The 16,870-nt window shown below is 36.2% G+C and overlaps 1 protein-coding gene across 4 annotated transcripts in view; it reads left to right on the forward strand.

Moving 5' to 3' along the window:
• GPBP1 (GC-rich promoter binding protein 1) overlaps positions 1–16,870 on the forward strand; it is a 66,892-nt gene that overhangs the window by 39,380 nt on the left and 10,642 nt on the right. For 3 of the 4 annotated variants that reach the window (XM_070357503.1, XM_070357502.1, XM_070357501.1), the window contains 5 exons: positions 7,038–7,161; positions 7,294–7,517; positions 8,394–8,460; positions 9,507–9,566; positions 16,435–16,619. In XM_070357503.1, coding sequence (XP_070213604.1) covers positions 7,038–7,161; positions 7,294–7,517; positions 8,394–8,460; positions 9,507–9,566; positions 16,435–16,619 — 660 coding nt within the window. The remainder of the gene's footprint in view (positions 1–7,037; positions 7,162–7,293; positions 7,518–8,393; positions 8,461–9,506; positions 9,567–16,434; positions 16,620–16,870) is intronic. The other variant, XM_005897461.3, reaches the window with a different exon arrangement.

Here is a 16,870-nt window from a genome sequence, read left to right on the forward strand (position 1 = left end):
TGCCGTCTATGGGGTTGCACAGAGTCGGACATGACTGAAGTGACTTAGCATAGCATAGCGTGCTGTACATAACTATTCTTTTTACTTTGTACTCTTGTCAAGACTTTGTCAGATTATCAGGGTTAACATTTTTGCCGGTCTTTGTTATGAAATGTATTTTTACTGTTTCTTGGACATTGGGTTATATTTCTGTGAATTGCCTATTCACGTTCTTTGTTTATTATTTCTTATGGGCTGCCTTTCTGGGGGGAGTACTGGTTTGGCGGGGGAGAGAGAAAGAGAGTGTGTGTGTATGTATGTCTGTGTGTCATCTTTAACTGTTTTACATAAAGTTGCATAGTTCTTTTTCAGTCACCCAAGTATTTCTCTCTCTCTCTCTCTCTACACACACACACATGTACCCACCATATTCAATTGCTTTATAGTAGCTGTTTTTTTTTTTTTTTTCTTTCTGTAAAAGTCTTATTTATTTGGCTGTGCTGGCTCTAAGTTGTGAAATGCAGGATTTTTGGTCTTAGTTGTGGCATGTGTGATCTAGTTCCCTGACCAAGAATGAAAGCTGGGTGCCCTGCTTTGGGAGCATGGAGTCTTAGCCACTGGACCACCAGGGAGGTTCCTATTTGTTGCTACCTTAAATGCTATTTTAAAACGCTTTCTTATTAAGTCTTTCTAGCATATATATTGTATCTTGAAGTATTAATGTTGTTGCTAGCAACATTGATTAATTTTTACTTGAATGCTTTTGGAATTTTTAATGTGGAAAATCAATCATTCACAAATAATATCAGTTTTCTTTCTATATTTTCAATCCTGTTTTGTGTTTCTTATTCATATTTTACTATGCTGGCTATATGTCAGAGTCTGAAAGGTCTGAAATTTTATCCTGCTTTCAAGATAACTGTAATAAGCTAGCTTGTTACTGTCATGGATGCTGGCAGAAGATGAGACTTCCAGGTCTCATGAGATGAAGTGCATTATTGCCGCTATAAAGCCTGCCACCAGATGCGGCCCTGTTGTGACTTGACATTCACTGATAGGGTTTTGATGATAATCTGCAAGCAGTTGATTTATTATGGTCTCTGTGCAGTCAGGAGTCCATACCTTGTGGCTCAGCTGGCAAAGAATCCACCTGCAGTGCGGGGACCTGGGTTTGATCCCTGGGTTGGGAAAATCCCCTGGAGAAGGGAAAGGCTACTCACTCCCGTATTCTGGCCTGGAGAGAATTCCATGGACTGTATAGTCTGTGGGGTCACAAAGAGTTGGACAGGACTGAGCAACTTTCACTGTGCAGTCAGACCTCTCTGCTAATGGTAATCTGTATTTGCAGATGCTCCCCAGTGCTAGCATCACCATCTCAGCTCCACCTCAGATCATTAGGCATTAGATTCTCATAAGGAGTGTGAAACTTAGGTCTGTTCTGTGCGTGGTTCGTGGTAGAGTTCGCAATCCTATGAGAATTTAATGCTGTCACTGATCTGACAGGAGGTGGAGCTCAGGCAGTAATGTGAATGATGGGGAGCAGCTGTAAATACAGTTGAAGCTTCTCTCACTCACCCACTGCTCACCTGCTTGTGGGTTAGTTCCTTACAAGCCATAGACCTGTAGTGGTCCGTGGCCTGGCGTGTTGGGGACCCTTGTTCCAAGGGATAAGGAGATCATTAATTGTTCTCCTTTGTACCTGTGCTTTCTGGTGTTAAAGATGTTTCTTCTCCCAATTGCTAGGGTTTTTGCTCTCCCTGTATAGCCATGTAATCTGTATGCAGTGTGTCCCATTCCCATAGCTCTAACTTCACTTAAAAACTCTCCTTGTACCTAGATATTTTAATCTAGAGGAACTGGATGTGAGTGGGACAGGGGCATTTTTAAATAATTTTCAGAGACCCCATTTTAAAGATATCTCACCCTCACCTTCGTCTGCTTTGGATACTGTAGGCAGGGACTCTGTGAGAAGTGTACACAAGCAAATGGCTGTTGTCTACATGTCTAGGACCATGCCAGTTCAACAGGAGAATCCAGATGGCCAAACTAGATTTGTTTGAATTTCATTTTGGTTAGCCATCACCCTGTGGGTTGGCCTGGCCTGTAGTTGTTCTTAGGGAAAAGAAAGAAACATTATATCTAGGGATAATCAGAGCAGAATTTTTAGTGTAAGTCTTTTTACTGTCATAACTCTTCCACTTCTGTCATCCTGATTACTACACAAGAAGTGGCCAAGAGGAGATGATCCCCTTTTGGTTATGCTGCATTCATTCATCTTACTAAGATGTGGGAAGAGATGAGGGGTGTAGAGGTATAGTATAAATGGTTCTGAGTTGAATTTTGAGGGGACTGTTAAAATGCTTGTCTATACTTGTGAATAATAGTATGAAACATCCATTGAGTACTTTGAATATTGATTCATTGCAGGATGACCTTTTTGACAAAAGATGCACTGTTTAATGGACTGTTCCTGGTCTGAATATACCCATTACGTGAATTAATTTCAGGAGACACAATACTGTGACCAGAGTTAGCCCATCAGACTGCAGCAGTAATAATGTAACCTGAAAAAGTTTCAGTAGTGATATAACTCCGTTGAGGACTCCATGAAGAAGTCAGATCTTTGATGTAGTTCCGTGTGATGTGGTGTTCTTTACAGTGAGACAGATGGACCAGCTTTTGGCAGGAGTCACAAGCTGGCATGCAGTAGAGGTTTCTGCATCAGAAAGATAAAGTCCTTTCTTTTGTAACCAGTCTGTGATAGTGGGTGTGTTCCATGTCTGGTGTGATAATGGGTCTAGGTGGTATGCTGAAGATTTGATCAGCATTCTAATTTCAGTCACTCTCAATGCCATTCACTCTCATCAGATAGCAAGCCTTACTGAATCAACATAAATGACTCAGATTGTCTCAGCAGCAGCTGCAGTTTCCCATCATGTGTGACCCCAAGAGATGTTTTTAATTGGCTAGTGATAGATGATGAGGCCATTGGCAACAACACAAGAGTTAGAAAAATATAAAATGTCTTGTCCTTAAGAATATCTAAGGCAGGGATCATAGCTTTATTCCATTGAGGTGATTGGCACTTAACCATTTGGTTTTCCAGAGTTGTTGGGGCTGGGTGGCTACTGTGTGTACCAGCGTCTTTTAACTTAGCTGAACTATCAGTGAACCAGGCTCAGTCATTTAGGGGAACTTTTCTGATTTGAGAGCTTATTGAAACACTGGCTTGTCATGGTGGCAGGAAGGGGAATAAAGTATACTGCAAATTTATGGTTGGCACTTCAAGGGCGAGGCCAGCTGTGTTGTTGAACACATGATTTCCATTTGATCAAGAGCCCTCTTGGGTTCTTTTATTGGTTAGTCCTTAGTTTAAGTTTGCTTTCAGTAAGAGCTCAGCATTATGGCAGGAGCCACATTCTTTTTTTTGGCTGACTAGGGATTGAACACTGAACCTTGGCCATGGCAGTGAAAGCCTGGAATCCTAACCATTAGGCTACCAGGGGAACTCAGTTTTTAAAAGGAGTGTGTACTTGGTGTGTGTGTCAGGCAGATGGTATTGCTGTACTGGAAAATAGTCTTTCTGAATACTGCAGAGCCAAGTCTTCAGCCACATATGATTTTATTTTCTTTCCTTCTGGAAGCTGTACTTTTTATTAGACCATTTTGAAGGGGATGGGAATCATCTTTCAACCTGTGACATTTCCTGAATGGGAGAATCTAGAGCATTTTTAGTACAAGCATGTAACGTTAGCACCAACTATAAAACACACTGGTACATTGAATTGGCCTAGTGGCTCCACCTGCAGGATCACTTTAATTTCCCACTCTTAATGCTGAGATTTTTTCAAATTTTTATCAGCCATGTTGGGATACTAGGGTCCATTCCATTCCCACCATGGGCACACAGACTAAGGTGTTTGTTTATTTATTTCTTTAAATTAATTTATTTAATTGGAGGCTAATTACTTTACAGTATTCAGTGGTTTTGGCCATACATTGACATGAATCAGCCATGGGTGTACATGTATTCCCCAAACTGAACCCACCTCCCTCCCCATCCAGTCCCTCAGGGTCATCCCAGTGCTCTAGCCCTGAGCACCCTATCTCATGCATCAAACCTGGACTGACGATCTATTTCCCATAAGGTCATATACATGTTTCAATGCTGTTCTCTCAAATCATCCCACCCTCGCCTTCTCCCACAGAGTCCAAGAGTCTGTTCTTTACATCTGTTGTCTCTTTTGCTGTCTCACATATAGGGTCATCGTTACCATCTTTCTAAATTGCACATATATGCATTAATATACTATATTGATGTTTTTCTTTCTGACTTCACTCTGTATAATAGGCTCCAGTTTCATCCACATCATTAGAACTGAATCAAATGTATTCTTTTTAATAGCTGAGTAATATTCCATTATGTATATGTACCACAGGTTTCTTATCCGTTCGTCTGTCGATGGACATCTAGGTTGCTTCCATGTCCTGGCTATTGTTAAATAGTGCTGTGATGAGCATTGTGGTACATGTGTCTCTTTCAATTCTGGTTTCCTCAGTGTGTATGCCCAGCAGTGGGATTGCTGGGTCGTATGGCAGTTCTATTTCCAGTGTTTTAAGGACTCTCCACACTGTTCTCTATAGTGGCTGTACTAGTTTGCATTCTCACCAACAGTGTAAGAGGGTTCCTTTTTCTCTGCACCTTCTCCAGCATTTATTGTTTGTAGACTTTTTGATCGCAGCCATTCTGACCGGCGTGAGATGGTACCTCATTGTGGTTTTGATTTGCATTTCTGTGATAATGAGTGATGTTGAGCATCTTTTCATGTGTTTGTTAGCCATCTGTAGGTCTTCTTTGGAGAAGTGTCTGTTTAGTTCTTTGGCCCATTTTTTGATTGGGTCATTTATTTTTCTGTAATTGAGCTGCATGAGCTGCTTGTATATTTTTGAGATTAATTCTTTGTCAGTTGCTTTGTTTGCTATTATTTTCTCCCATTCTGAAGGCTGTCTTTTCACTTTGCTTATGGTTTCCTTCGTTGTGCAAAAGCTTTTCAGTTTAATTAGGTCCCATTTGTTTGTTTTTGCTTTTATTTCCATTACTCTGGGAGGTGGGTCATAGAGGATCTTGCTGTGATTTATGTCAGAGAGTGTTTTGGTTATGTTTTCCTCTAGGAGTTTTATAGTTTCTGGTCTTACATTTAGATCTTTAATCCATTTTGAGTTTATTTTTGTGTATGGTGTTAGAAAGTGTTCTAGTTTCATTCTTTTACAAGTGGTTGACCAGTTTTCCCAGCACCACTTGTTAAAGAGATTGTCTTTTCTCAGTTGTATATTCTTGCCTAGACTAAGGAGTTTAGTATGTATATGCATATCAGAGTTACAGTCTAAGCTTTCAGGACCGCTCATGATTTCTTTAGCATGGAATGTGGGAAAGTTCAGGGTGGAGGGGGAGACTGTTCCTTTGGGGGTTGCATGGGTGGCCTGGAGGCTTTTTTCTTTTGTGGCTTCTCAAGCCAAGATTGGTGTTGATTTCTCTTTTATGTACCTCCTGGCCCCAGGAAACACCCCAGGCTGGGACCTTTCATGCCCCCGTGTACCACAATGCCATGGCTTTGCCCTGTATGGAAAAGTTTGAGTTACTCTTGTGCTTAATGCTGTCTCCCCTCCATGGGAGTGGGTAGGATGGTAACTTGGGTACCTGTGTGTAAGAGAACTATAAGAGTTTGTTTCTTTCTTGCCTTAACTTCTGGCGCACACTGACTTTCTTGTTAAAGCAGCTGAGTTTGATGTGGGGAAGAAAGGAGTCAGAAAGTACAAAGAGCACAGAATACATCCACTCCAGAAAGCTAGGCTTTGCATTTTTCTTTGTTTCCAATGTCAGTAGCAGTTTGGCCTTAACAGATTTACTTCTAATATTTTCAGTCTTTCCCAAACTCTCTATTCTCATTGCTGTTCAGCTTTGGTGACCTCTTGACTTCAGCGGCTGAAGCTGTATTGCCTTTCAGATGGGACCCCATCTCATGATAATACATCTCTTCCTTTTACTCAGAGGAGAGTTTCATCATTAAAGCACTATTGGGACTATCTTGTTTCAGTCCTGCCCCTTGCCACTTACTTAGTTGCTAAACAGTGAGGAACCTTTACTTCTACCCATCATTTGGATGAGAACAATTGTTGCCAGGTCCTGAAGAATCTTATCCTGTGCCCCCGTCTGGCCTAAGAGACCCTACCCTTGTTTTTCTAGAAAGTTTTAGCTTTGAGAGCATGGTATCTTCATCACCATAACTGGTAGGGTTGTGAAGTGTTTGGGTTTTTACCCTACTTAAAAGCTTAGCAAGCCAGGTTGTCACTGTTGTTTCATGGATGCTGGTGGAAGACAGATGAAGGGCTTTGTCCTTCATGCACAGAAGCAGCATGAGGATGAAGCCAAGAGCAGTAGGGGAACTTGCACCAGTAAGTCCCACAGTGGCCATGTGGAGGAGCCTAGTTAAATGTAAAGAGTGTGTGCAGTGTGTTTGTATTAAAACTGAGGAGCTTTTCTGTTTGTCCTGGAGAGAATTGTAGTAATTGTTTTTACAACATTCTTCCTTTGACAGATTTTTTAAAACACTTGTTTTGGGGAAGAGCAGTTTGGAAATAAATCTATAGAGAACTTAAAATAGAACTGTAGCTTCATTCACCATAATTTTCTGATCTTAAAGAAAACCTTGAGCTATTTAAATCAAAGAATGTGAAATACACGATACTATGTTTTATTTTAAAAGAAGTGTACTATATTTGTCTTGACGCCTTTACAGTGGCTTTACCTTTAAAGTTTTCTGGTGAATGTAGTTGTTAAACTCTTTAAGAATGGTGCTGTCATTTATCTTAAGTAGAAAAAATAGATGAACAGTGGAATCCCTCTTACAAGTTTTCAGTTACCAAACACATTGAAATAATTATAAAATATTCTTCTTAACCATTTAAAATTCTTGGGAATTAATTAAGCCAATTACTAGTTTCTAAAGTTAGTCAAGTTTTATATGTATGTTTATCTGTATGCTTATACTTTGTTTCAGTCGTCATTGAATTTTGAAAAGCATTCTGAAAACTTTTCATGGACAGAAAATCGTTATGATGTGAACCGCCGACGACACAACTCTTCAGATGGCTTTGATTCTGGTATTGGACGTCCTAATGGAGGTAAGTTGCTAAGAAATAGTAGAGTTTAAGAAGAATTTTGTTCACATTCTTGCAAGAATTGTTTTGATTGTGATTGAGTCTTTAAGAATAACCATCTTTGAATTTGTAATACTTTGCCATTATTTTTCAAAGGTAACTTTGGAAGGAAAGAAAAAAATGGATGGCGTACACATGGAAGAAATGGTACTGAAAACATAAATCATCGAGGGGGATACCATGGTGGAAGTTCCCGTTCTCGTAGCAGTATTTTCCATTCTGGAAAAAGCCAAGGACTTCATGAAAACAACATACCTGACAGTGAGACAGGGAGGAAAGACGACAAGAGAGAACGCAAGCAGTTTGAGGCTGAGGATTTTGTAAGTTGCTTGTAATTTTAATACGAATGAGGTTTCTACAAGTGCTATTTAAGCATCAAATCTCTCAGGAGATTTTATCAGTACATATCATTTTCTCCAGAGATCACACTTGACAGGTTCAATTATTTTTTAATTTTTATTTATTTATTTTGGTTCAGGTATCTTTAGTCTTTACATTTCGTGAGACTTTCTGTAGATAACTCTTTCATTCCCCAATCTTCTTCATTCCTTACATCTACTTATTCCTGTGTCTCACCATGTGGTTTTTTTAAACTTTGGATAAATTTGTCATATTATTCTTCATAGAAGTTTAAATTTCCCTTTTCTAAAGAGCAAACATCTACTAAGCTAATCTTAGAGTACACATTCAGCGCTCAACTCAGTTTCCTTTTAATAACCTGAGCATCACTATTTGAAGTAATAAACTTGTACTTTGCTTTGAGTATGAGCTTGTTAACTAAAGCATTCAGTGATGCAAACCTAACAGAAGAATTAAGGAATGGTCTGATTTCCTCTTGTCTGCTCTTAACCTTATGCTAAGAAAGGATGGTTTCTCATAATGATGCAAAGACTGCATTCTCCTACATTTGCTTTCTTCTTTTTTTTAACAGTTTTTCTTCATGTAATTGAGGATGAGGAGAGCATTTAAAGACACTTACCTTGTTTTTTTCAACTTAGCTTGAGTATAGATATTAACCATTTTAATTGTTACAATAAGTAGAAAGTAAGGTTTATGAATAATTAGTGTTTAGTTGTTAAGAGTTCATTATGTCAAATTTGTCAGTATATTCTTGAGATTACTTTTAAAAGGAATTTTTTTCTTAAATAGGATTAGTTTAAACATTTGTTCTTTTTATTCCACCTTTTTTTTCCCAGCCATCTCTAAATCCTGAATATGAGAGAGAACCAAATCAGAATAAATCTTTAGCTGCGGGTGTATGGGGTAAGTAATTTTTGATCTATTGTTGAGGGGTATAAAATGTTATTTTTAGGTTTCACATTTGTGTTTTTTAAAATAGTAGGCTAGAATTAAACTTTATCTTTTAAATACCTGTTTTTGATGTGCTAAGCTATAAAAAAAAGGTAGCACTTTAAAAAAACAAGATATTGGGGACAGAAGAAAAGCTTGATTTGGATAATTATACATATTAGTACCATTAAATATATTCAGATATGAGTTTTTTTAAAGTAAGTTAAATGTAATGAATTGATATCATTTGGAGAGCAGCTTGATAATCTGTTGAAACAAAAAATTTACTTTAACTCAATTTATAGTTTTTCAAAGTTGAAAACTTAACTGGAAAGATAAGTACTTTTAATCATAGTGTGCTATAAAAATAATTTTTTTACTTAATGAAAATGGTTCTACATAGACAGTATTAAAAGTAATTGTATAAATTTTGCCTAGAACTAGTCTATGTTTGAAATTATTTGCCTTTTTGGTTGTCAAATCTTGACAGTTTTTCTGGTAATGACTCCCTTTTCTTTAAAACTGCTGAAAGTTTAATTTGATAGCATCTACAGAAGATTAAACTGCACTTAGAGTAACTTAATTAGCTTTTTAGAGATTCAAGTGAAGTTTAAAATAATGGAATAATTTAAAATATGAAGATTTGATATCTGAAAAATAAATTTAATTATTTGATACCAAATTCAGAGGCGATGCATCCGCTTTGGAACTTGTACACACGTTCTTGTGTTTTTCTGTTGAAAATAAGCAATTTACCAAAACAAAAGGATCGTGGCTTATGACAGCATAATAGTCCTAATGATAAAGGCATTATTTTAAACTTTGCCACTTCCTGTGCTGTTCTTTATTGTATTTGGGGGTGATATGCTGGGGGAATTATTTTGTTTCTTTTGATCTCCCAATATATTTAAGGGCTTCTTGAGGGTGGGGGTGGGGGTGGTCAGACACTTTTGTTAGAACCATGTGAATGGCATTGTTTTTTCTGTATTGCAAATTAGTATTTCTACCACTCTCCCCAGGCCTACACGCCCAGACACACACATACCCAACCAAAAAAATCTCCCAAGCTCCTCTCTTAGGTATGTTTCCTTATTATTCAGTTTTTCTGGGAACAGCTGATTGCATAAGAATATAGAACCACCTGCAAGGTGTTAAATAAAATCTCTTAAGAAATTAGGAATAATTTGGATTTGATTAAAATGAAAGTAAATAAAATCAAGAATGTTAGTGAGCATTGTCATATAAAACTACCTATAGATACTACTGGTACTGATCCTTGGTTAATAATTTTAGAAATGATTTAGAAATACATTTTTGAAAATATTGAGCATAAAATGTATTAATATAAAGATTTTGGTACTACTGTTTCAGAGTTGGTCTAAGGATTTTGAGCATTAGTTGAAAAGATGTTTAAAAGGACGATGTACTCTTTACTGTGTCTTAGGTAAACTAAAAAGTGTGTCTGCATTAGGAAAAAAAACTGTGACTTGATTAATTGTTAAATTCCCAGTACTTCCCATAGGAATACAATGAAACTTTCACTGTGTTACACTTCACTATTCCTTTCTTAATTTATGCCCTGGGTTCCCAAATATTGTTATCCCCATTGCAACATTTAAAATAGCTTTGTTCCTGAGGAAGACAGAAAATTTTCAGTAGAACTTTTCTAGTGCTACTTCCTTCCAGGTAAGTCAAAATTTAATAATGGAAATGTAATATATATTAAAAACAAATACCACCAGTTTGTCCCTGGAACTGTCCTTTTGTAAATCAAAAATTGCAAGAGTCTAAACATAATATCCCAATTTAAAAAAATAGTTTGAATGAAGTATTAATAGTTAAGCTGTTTAAACCTGTTGTTAAATATGTTTAATTCTACCTAGAACTTAGTTTTATTGGAAACTCCTTGTAGTTTGTAATTGACTTTTGTAGTGTTTTTATCTTAACCAGGATTACTGTTGCTTGATTCATACTAAATTTATCTCCTATATCTAGCAATTTAAATCTAAAACAAAAAATCAAGGCACTTCATTGTTCCTTTGAGAATTTTAAAATAATTTAGCTGGGTGATTGATTTGAGTAGTGAGAAAGAGAGAAAATGATAAGTGTTTGTATGCAGTTTGAGACATTAGTAACTGTCAAATTGACTTGTGTTTTTAGAAGTCCTACTGGCTATTCTGTGTTGACATAATATGTTAGCAACATAGTATTAACAGATCTAACATTTTGTGCTTAAGATACTAAATAATGAAAACCTTTAGTCACTATTAATTAGTTTTGTTGCAACTCAGCATTTACATTTGTGTTTATCCCTTGATAATTTGATGAACTTCCTAATTTTTGCTTGTTTTTGATACAGTACTATGAACTTTATTTGTTTAGCCTTCTAAATTAAAGCAAATTGTTGACCAATTCTTAAAGATGGATTGTTTTCTAGAGAATTCTAATGATACTAGCCACTAGCATATAGGTTGAGTGACATGATAACACTAAATGAGGTTTTAGGTCATGAAAACAAGTGAAGTGTTTAAGGTGACTTTGTAAAGGGATTAAGAGAAGGGAATAATCTTTATCAGATTGCTCTATATAAAAGTATTCTGTAGGTAGATTATATATTGGTATGAGTCTATGTTCCTTCAGTGTCTCTGGTGAAAACAGTTGTTAACAGTAAGAAAAAGGTAACTACAACACATGTTCAAAGTTGAGAAGGGAAAATTAAGAGTTTGATTAGATGACTTGACATAAGTAAGAGTTAGAGTTAGAAATAGTGTTCGTCAGTTAAGTTGTTTTTGTTTTAAAAAGCCTGCTCTTTTTCATATGAGTAATGTGGGTACCTTGTTAAAGGAAAGAATATCATGCCCCTTCTTTGACATTATGTTAGTGAAACTCATGTGACTAAAAGCCTCATACTACTGTGAAACAAAATATTTGTACACTATATAAAATATCAAAAATAGCAATATTCAAATAATATCAATCTATAGAAAAATAATCTTTAAAATCTTTTTGTCTTTTAAAATTAGTGTTCAGATGGCTTTATTGCTATGGTACCGATTCTTATGCTTCTGATATTTGTATGTTATTATGTCTTATGTGATTGAGTTTCTTCTTCAAATTAATGTGAAAACAATTAAAATACTATTTATCCTTCACTTGACTACTATTCACACAGTAAAGTTGCCTCTTATATCACTACAAGGAAGCTAAACATAGTAATTGTCATCACTGTGATGAGGGGAAAGGTGGACCCTGACTTGGTAGTGTACACTTTCAAGCCTCCTATTTTGACCATTCAGTATAGACTTACTAGTAGTATTTTAGTTGAGAATCGTATACATTTTGAACTGTTTGACCTAGCCAATACTCTAATCCATTTTCTCCAGTAATATAATATAGTGGTTAAGTGCATTATCAGATAGTTCTGGGTGCTAACATTAGGTCTTTTACTTTTTAGTTATTTAGACTTTGGGAAGGTTACTTAATCTCAGTGAATTTTCTTGTCTCTGAGATGAGGATGGAGCACTATGCTAATACTAATGAGAAAAGCATTGTTAATATTAAGTTGTCTATTAAATTGGTATCCTTGATCATGTTAACAGCTGTTTAATATGAGTTAGCTAATTAAGTTCAAATCTAGTAAGTGAGGAAGATTCTTATAGATTTACGAAAAGATGAAAAGTGATAGATTCAAAAATAAAAGTGAAAACTGATTGACTCAGAATATAAGCCAACTGTATGGAGAGCATGAAAACAGAAAAGAGAATAAGGAATTGAGATGTCAGCTCTGACTTATGCGTGTGGCCAACTTACTTTGTATTATACGTGGCAGTGTTTTAATTCTAATTTTTCTTCAAAAGATTGAGCCTCTCCCCTCCACTATTGGCTTTGTATTTAAGGAACAAAACTTACTACAACATTCAAAGATACTGGGAGAGCATGAAATAACAAGATGATAAAACAATATTTAAAGCCAGGTATCATCAGATTACAGTTGTTGGTGAGGATAGAAGGAAGTAATGAAATGAAAATCCACAACTCATATATTTGCCTTTAGGTATTTTGAAGGCAATTTGAATATTTGCTTTATATGAGCTTGATAAGTAAGCATATATGATTTATAGAAGGAAGTCACCGAAGTCACTAATTCTTCCTTGTAAGTGTTACTGTCTTTCATCAATGCATAGATTTTCTCTTTAAAAAAAAAATGAGCAGTTTGAATCTTTTTCAGGAAGTTTACCAGTTGATAAAGTGAAGAAAATATAGAAGGAGTTATTGGATACTGTTTGAATCCAACAGATTCAGCACCTAGCTCAGAAGGTTCATGTCAGGAGAATTTGTAGAGATAATCTATGAATAGATAAACCAGTTTATAAGTAATAGAAATGATGCAGATTTAAGTTACTAGTGCTGCCATCACCTTTGCTATTGTTTAGATGTGATATTACCATCAAGAACCAGCTTTCCCATTCTTCCTGTTTCCCTTCTTCCTTCCTTCTCCCCCTCCCTCAGACCTCTTCCCCACTCGTCTTTTTGGCTCCTGTGTTCTTGTATTGATGTTTAACACATTAATTTGAGTGCTTATCAAAAAGTAGGGATTCTGAAGTCTGAATTCTCAATTTTGGTCAGCCAGTTTCATGATACCAGCAGTTCAATAACCAGCATCTGCTGCTCTTGGAGAGTCTCCCAGAGCAGCAGGGAAGGCTGGTGGGAATTGCCTGCAGCTCACCCTGAGGACACAGACACTGGTGGCACACACAGTTGGGAACACTTCACCAGGTGAACACCTCTGCTGGCGGCCGCCATGCCATCCTGGCCCATCAGACTAAGGACACATTTCTTGTTAAGCAGGCAGGTTTATGTAGTGTGTTCAGCATAGATATATATGATATAGGTTAGTCTTTATTTTGTTTATTTCTGTTGTAATTTTTCTCATCTTCTATACTCTTGTGGTTGTTCAGTTTAAATTTTAGGTTTAAAATTCTTCAAAAAGACACCTTTAATTTGAAATACAGTTACCTATTACAGTGGAGATTGTATATGACTTTTCTGGACATTTTTCTTTAAAGAGACCATTTCACTGTAACTCTTGAGACAAGAACTGTTGTTTTTCATTTTATAGATGAGATTAACTAGTGATGTTGGAGCAGGTATCAAAATTCTGTAAATCTGGTACAAAAGCACATGGTCTTAATTTCTGTACTACTTGAATATGAATGCTTAGTAAGTAAATCAGCACTGTGTCTGCTTTCTTTTTCCTCCCAGTCCCTTTCATCATCTTTTAGGTACATTTATTATCTTTTACTTTACTACCTCTTGTCTGTGATTGATTTCTTAGGCTTCATCTTTCTTTGTAGGATTTCCTTTCATTCTTTGCACCAAAGACCTCTTTGAGGAAACTGTGAAAGTATTTCTTAGGTATCTAGAAATCCAGTTTTAGGAAAGGTGAACTTTGTATTCAGAAATTATATTGAGGCTTAATCATCCCTGCGTGCTTATCTGTTCTCCTCTTCTGTCTTCTATTTTTGATCAGTGATGACTTATGTACAAAAATATTATTTCTTATCTTGTATCCTCAGCCTTCAATGTGAAATCATTTACTTCTCCCTAAAGTGCATTGTTTAGGATTTGCTTTAGTAAAGATTTTACTTTAGTAGATTTACTTTACTTTTCTTGGTGATTAACTTTTGTCTGAAAAGATTTGATTTCCTCCTTTTGCTTTATATGGCATTTCCAAGTCCCACTCTACAATCCACTCTACAGCGGAAATTAGTCTCCTCCTCAGCTGTTGAGTTCTTTGTGCACACACTAAGCTGAAGTTTCTTTACTTTATTTACTCTCTAGAAATATGGGTTGATATCATTCATTGCTGAGGAACCTCCTCCTGTTCTTCATTGCTGTATTTGTTTACTCCCGCATAGTTTGGGGGGCTTCCTGGTAGCTCAGATGGTAAAGAACCTGCCTGCAGGCAATGCAGGAGACCTGGGTTAAATCTCTGGGTCGGGAAGATCCCCTGGAGAAGGGAATGGCAACTCACTCCAGTATTCTTGCCTGGAGAATCCCATGGACAGATGAACCTGGCGGGCTACAGTCCTTGGGGTTGCAAAGAGTCAGATGTGACTGAGCGACTAACACTCATTATGATAATTTTAACATAAGGATCTAAAAGGGAAGGAAGATAAACTTGTGTGCTTAATTGACGATATTGGAATAGAAGTCTTTGCCAGTCATATATGAACTTATTGTGGTGCACAGATAAGACCACCTCCTACTTCAGCACTTGGATTTTTCTGAGATCAGACCTTAGAGACTTAGATTTTTTGCATTTCCCAGCATCAGTCAGTCATCCCTCAGATTCTTGAGGTTCATTAACTTAGATTTTGAGTACTAGACTGTTAAGATTTTCTCTTATATTCTAATTTAAAGAATTGGTAATTTCAGGAGTCTTTTTATTATTTTATTTATGGTGTCACCTTCTGCTTACCAGAAGTAATCGTAAAACTTAAAATTGTTCAGCACTATTTCTAATGTTCTTCATTGGATCTCTGTGTAAGAACATTATTCTTCATTTTCGTTTTGACTTCAGTGTGTTAGTTTTTCAGAAAAACTATATACTGGTGATGTAATTAGTGTCCTTGTGTGCCTGAAAATATTTTTCTTAGCCTTCATATCTTGGGCCTTTGTAGGTAGCTGAGAAGTTGGAATGTTTGCCCTAGTAGATAAACTTTCAGTGTTTAACTTTCAGAAAGATGAATCTTTTCTCAGTTGCTTTAGGTTCTTGGGTGGTATGTTTTTTCATTTGTTTGCTTGTTTTTGCTATACCACAGGGCTTGTGCAGTGAAAGCACTGAGTCCTAACCATTGGACCACCAGGGAATTCTCAGGTTCTTTTATTTTTTTAGCATTACAATAAATGAACTACTTTATCAGCTCTATAGTTTGAAGAGTTAAGTTTCAGAGGGACTTTGAGAATGCCTCTGTATCCCTAGTAGTCCTTGTTTAGTTTCTGAGATAAATCAGTAGAAAGTTTGTTTGATGTAGGCCATCATTATGTACATTTGTATTACTCACTGTTTCATAGGATCATATCTTAAACTAATTTTAATTTACATTTTCTGCAGTTTTGTTTCCAGTTAATTCTTTTCTTCAAAACTCTTCAGTGGCGAAACTGATGGCTTTCAGAGTATTTCTGTAGGCAGAAAGACATGTCACTGCCATTGTTGGGAACGTGCTCATTGTAACACCTGTTTAATTACACATTAACTGTTTGGTTACACATTAACTGATTAAACTCTAGAAGTTATATTTCATATTTTAGCAAATTCAGTTGTCTTGAGAAAATCTTTCTAGTATAATCTTCAGAAGCAAAGATTGAGTTGGATCCCCTACAGCTTGCACAATGCCTTCAGTTTAGTTTGGATGGCTAGTAAATATTTGAATGAACTGGTATTGTGAAAACATAGTTCCCTTTTTCATTCGTCATAAATTAAGCAGGAATTTAGAAATAGAGGGACTGTAGATCCTTTCTTATTGGTAGTAATTTTATGAATGAAATAAAAAGAATTAGGAAAACTCTTTTCAAAATAGAAAAGAGGAAAATGTATCTTGTATTTCAAGTCTTAAGAGCTTGTTAGGATGAAATTTATAATCTAAAAATATACTCAAATGTAATTAATTTTGGCTTGGTAATAGCATTCTAGGCTACTATCTAACTGAATTCATCTCTGAATGTTACTTGACATTGCTCAGTTCCTTGCTGTGGTCTGATGATTGTTGAAGCTTTATTTCTCAAGCAAGGATATAATTCATACTTACATAGCTTAGTCATTTTATCCAAGAAGCAGCTGTTATTTTTAAATATAGTAAAGTTTGGAATATGCTTTTCTTTGGTGATTTAATTTTATGCTAAAATCTAAACTGTATAACTGTTGCTCGTGCTTTATTTATACAGAATATCCCCCGAATCCTAAATCTAGAACTCAAAGGATGCTGGTCATTAAGAAAGGTAATACAAAAGACTTACAACTATCTGGATTCCCAGTAGTAGGAAATCTTCAGTCACAGCCAGTTAAGAATGGGACTGGTCCAAGTGTTTATAAAGGCTTAGTTCCTAAACCTGCTGCTCCACCTACAAAAGTAAGTTCTAAATTGTTTAACATGCAAGTTACAGGTTGATATCAACTGAGTTACTTTGGCCAAATGTTGAAAAATTCACATCAAAGTGGGGAGGGTATTGATGGGCTGCTGATTTCTCAGTGGAAAGTGTTGGGCCATTGTGTATCCTTAATTATCTTTTAAGTGGTTTGTGTGTTTGTCTGTGTATGTTTTCTTGTTTTAGTAGTCAGTAGTAAATGAAATCTGTAAATACGTGTTTGCCAGATGGGTCT

The sequence above is a fragment of the Bos mutus genome, chromosome 20 (assembly GCF_027580195.1).
Source record: "Bos mutus isolate GX-2022 chromosome 20, NWIPB_WYAK_1.1, whole genome shotgun sequence".
NCBI classification, from domain to species: domain Eukaryota; kingdom Metazoa; phylum Chordata; class Mammalia; order Artiodactyla; family Bovidae; genus Bos; species Bos mutus.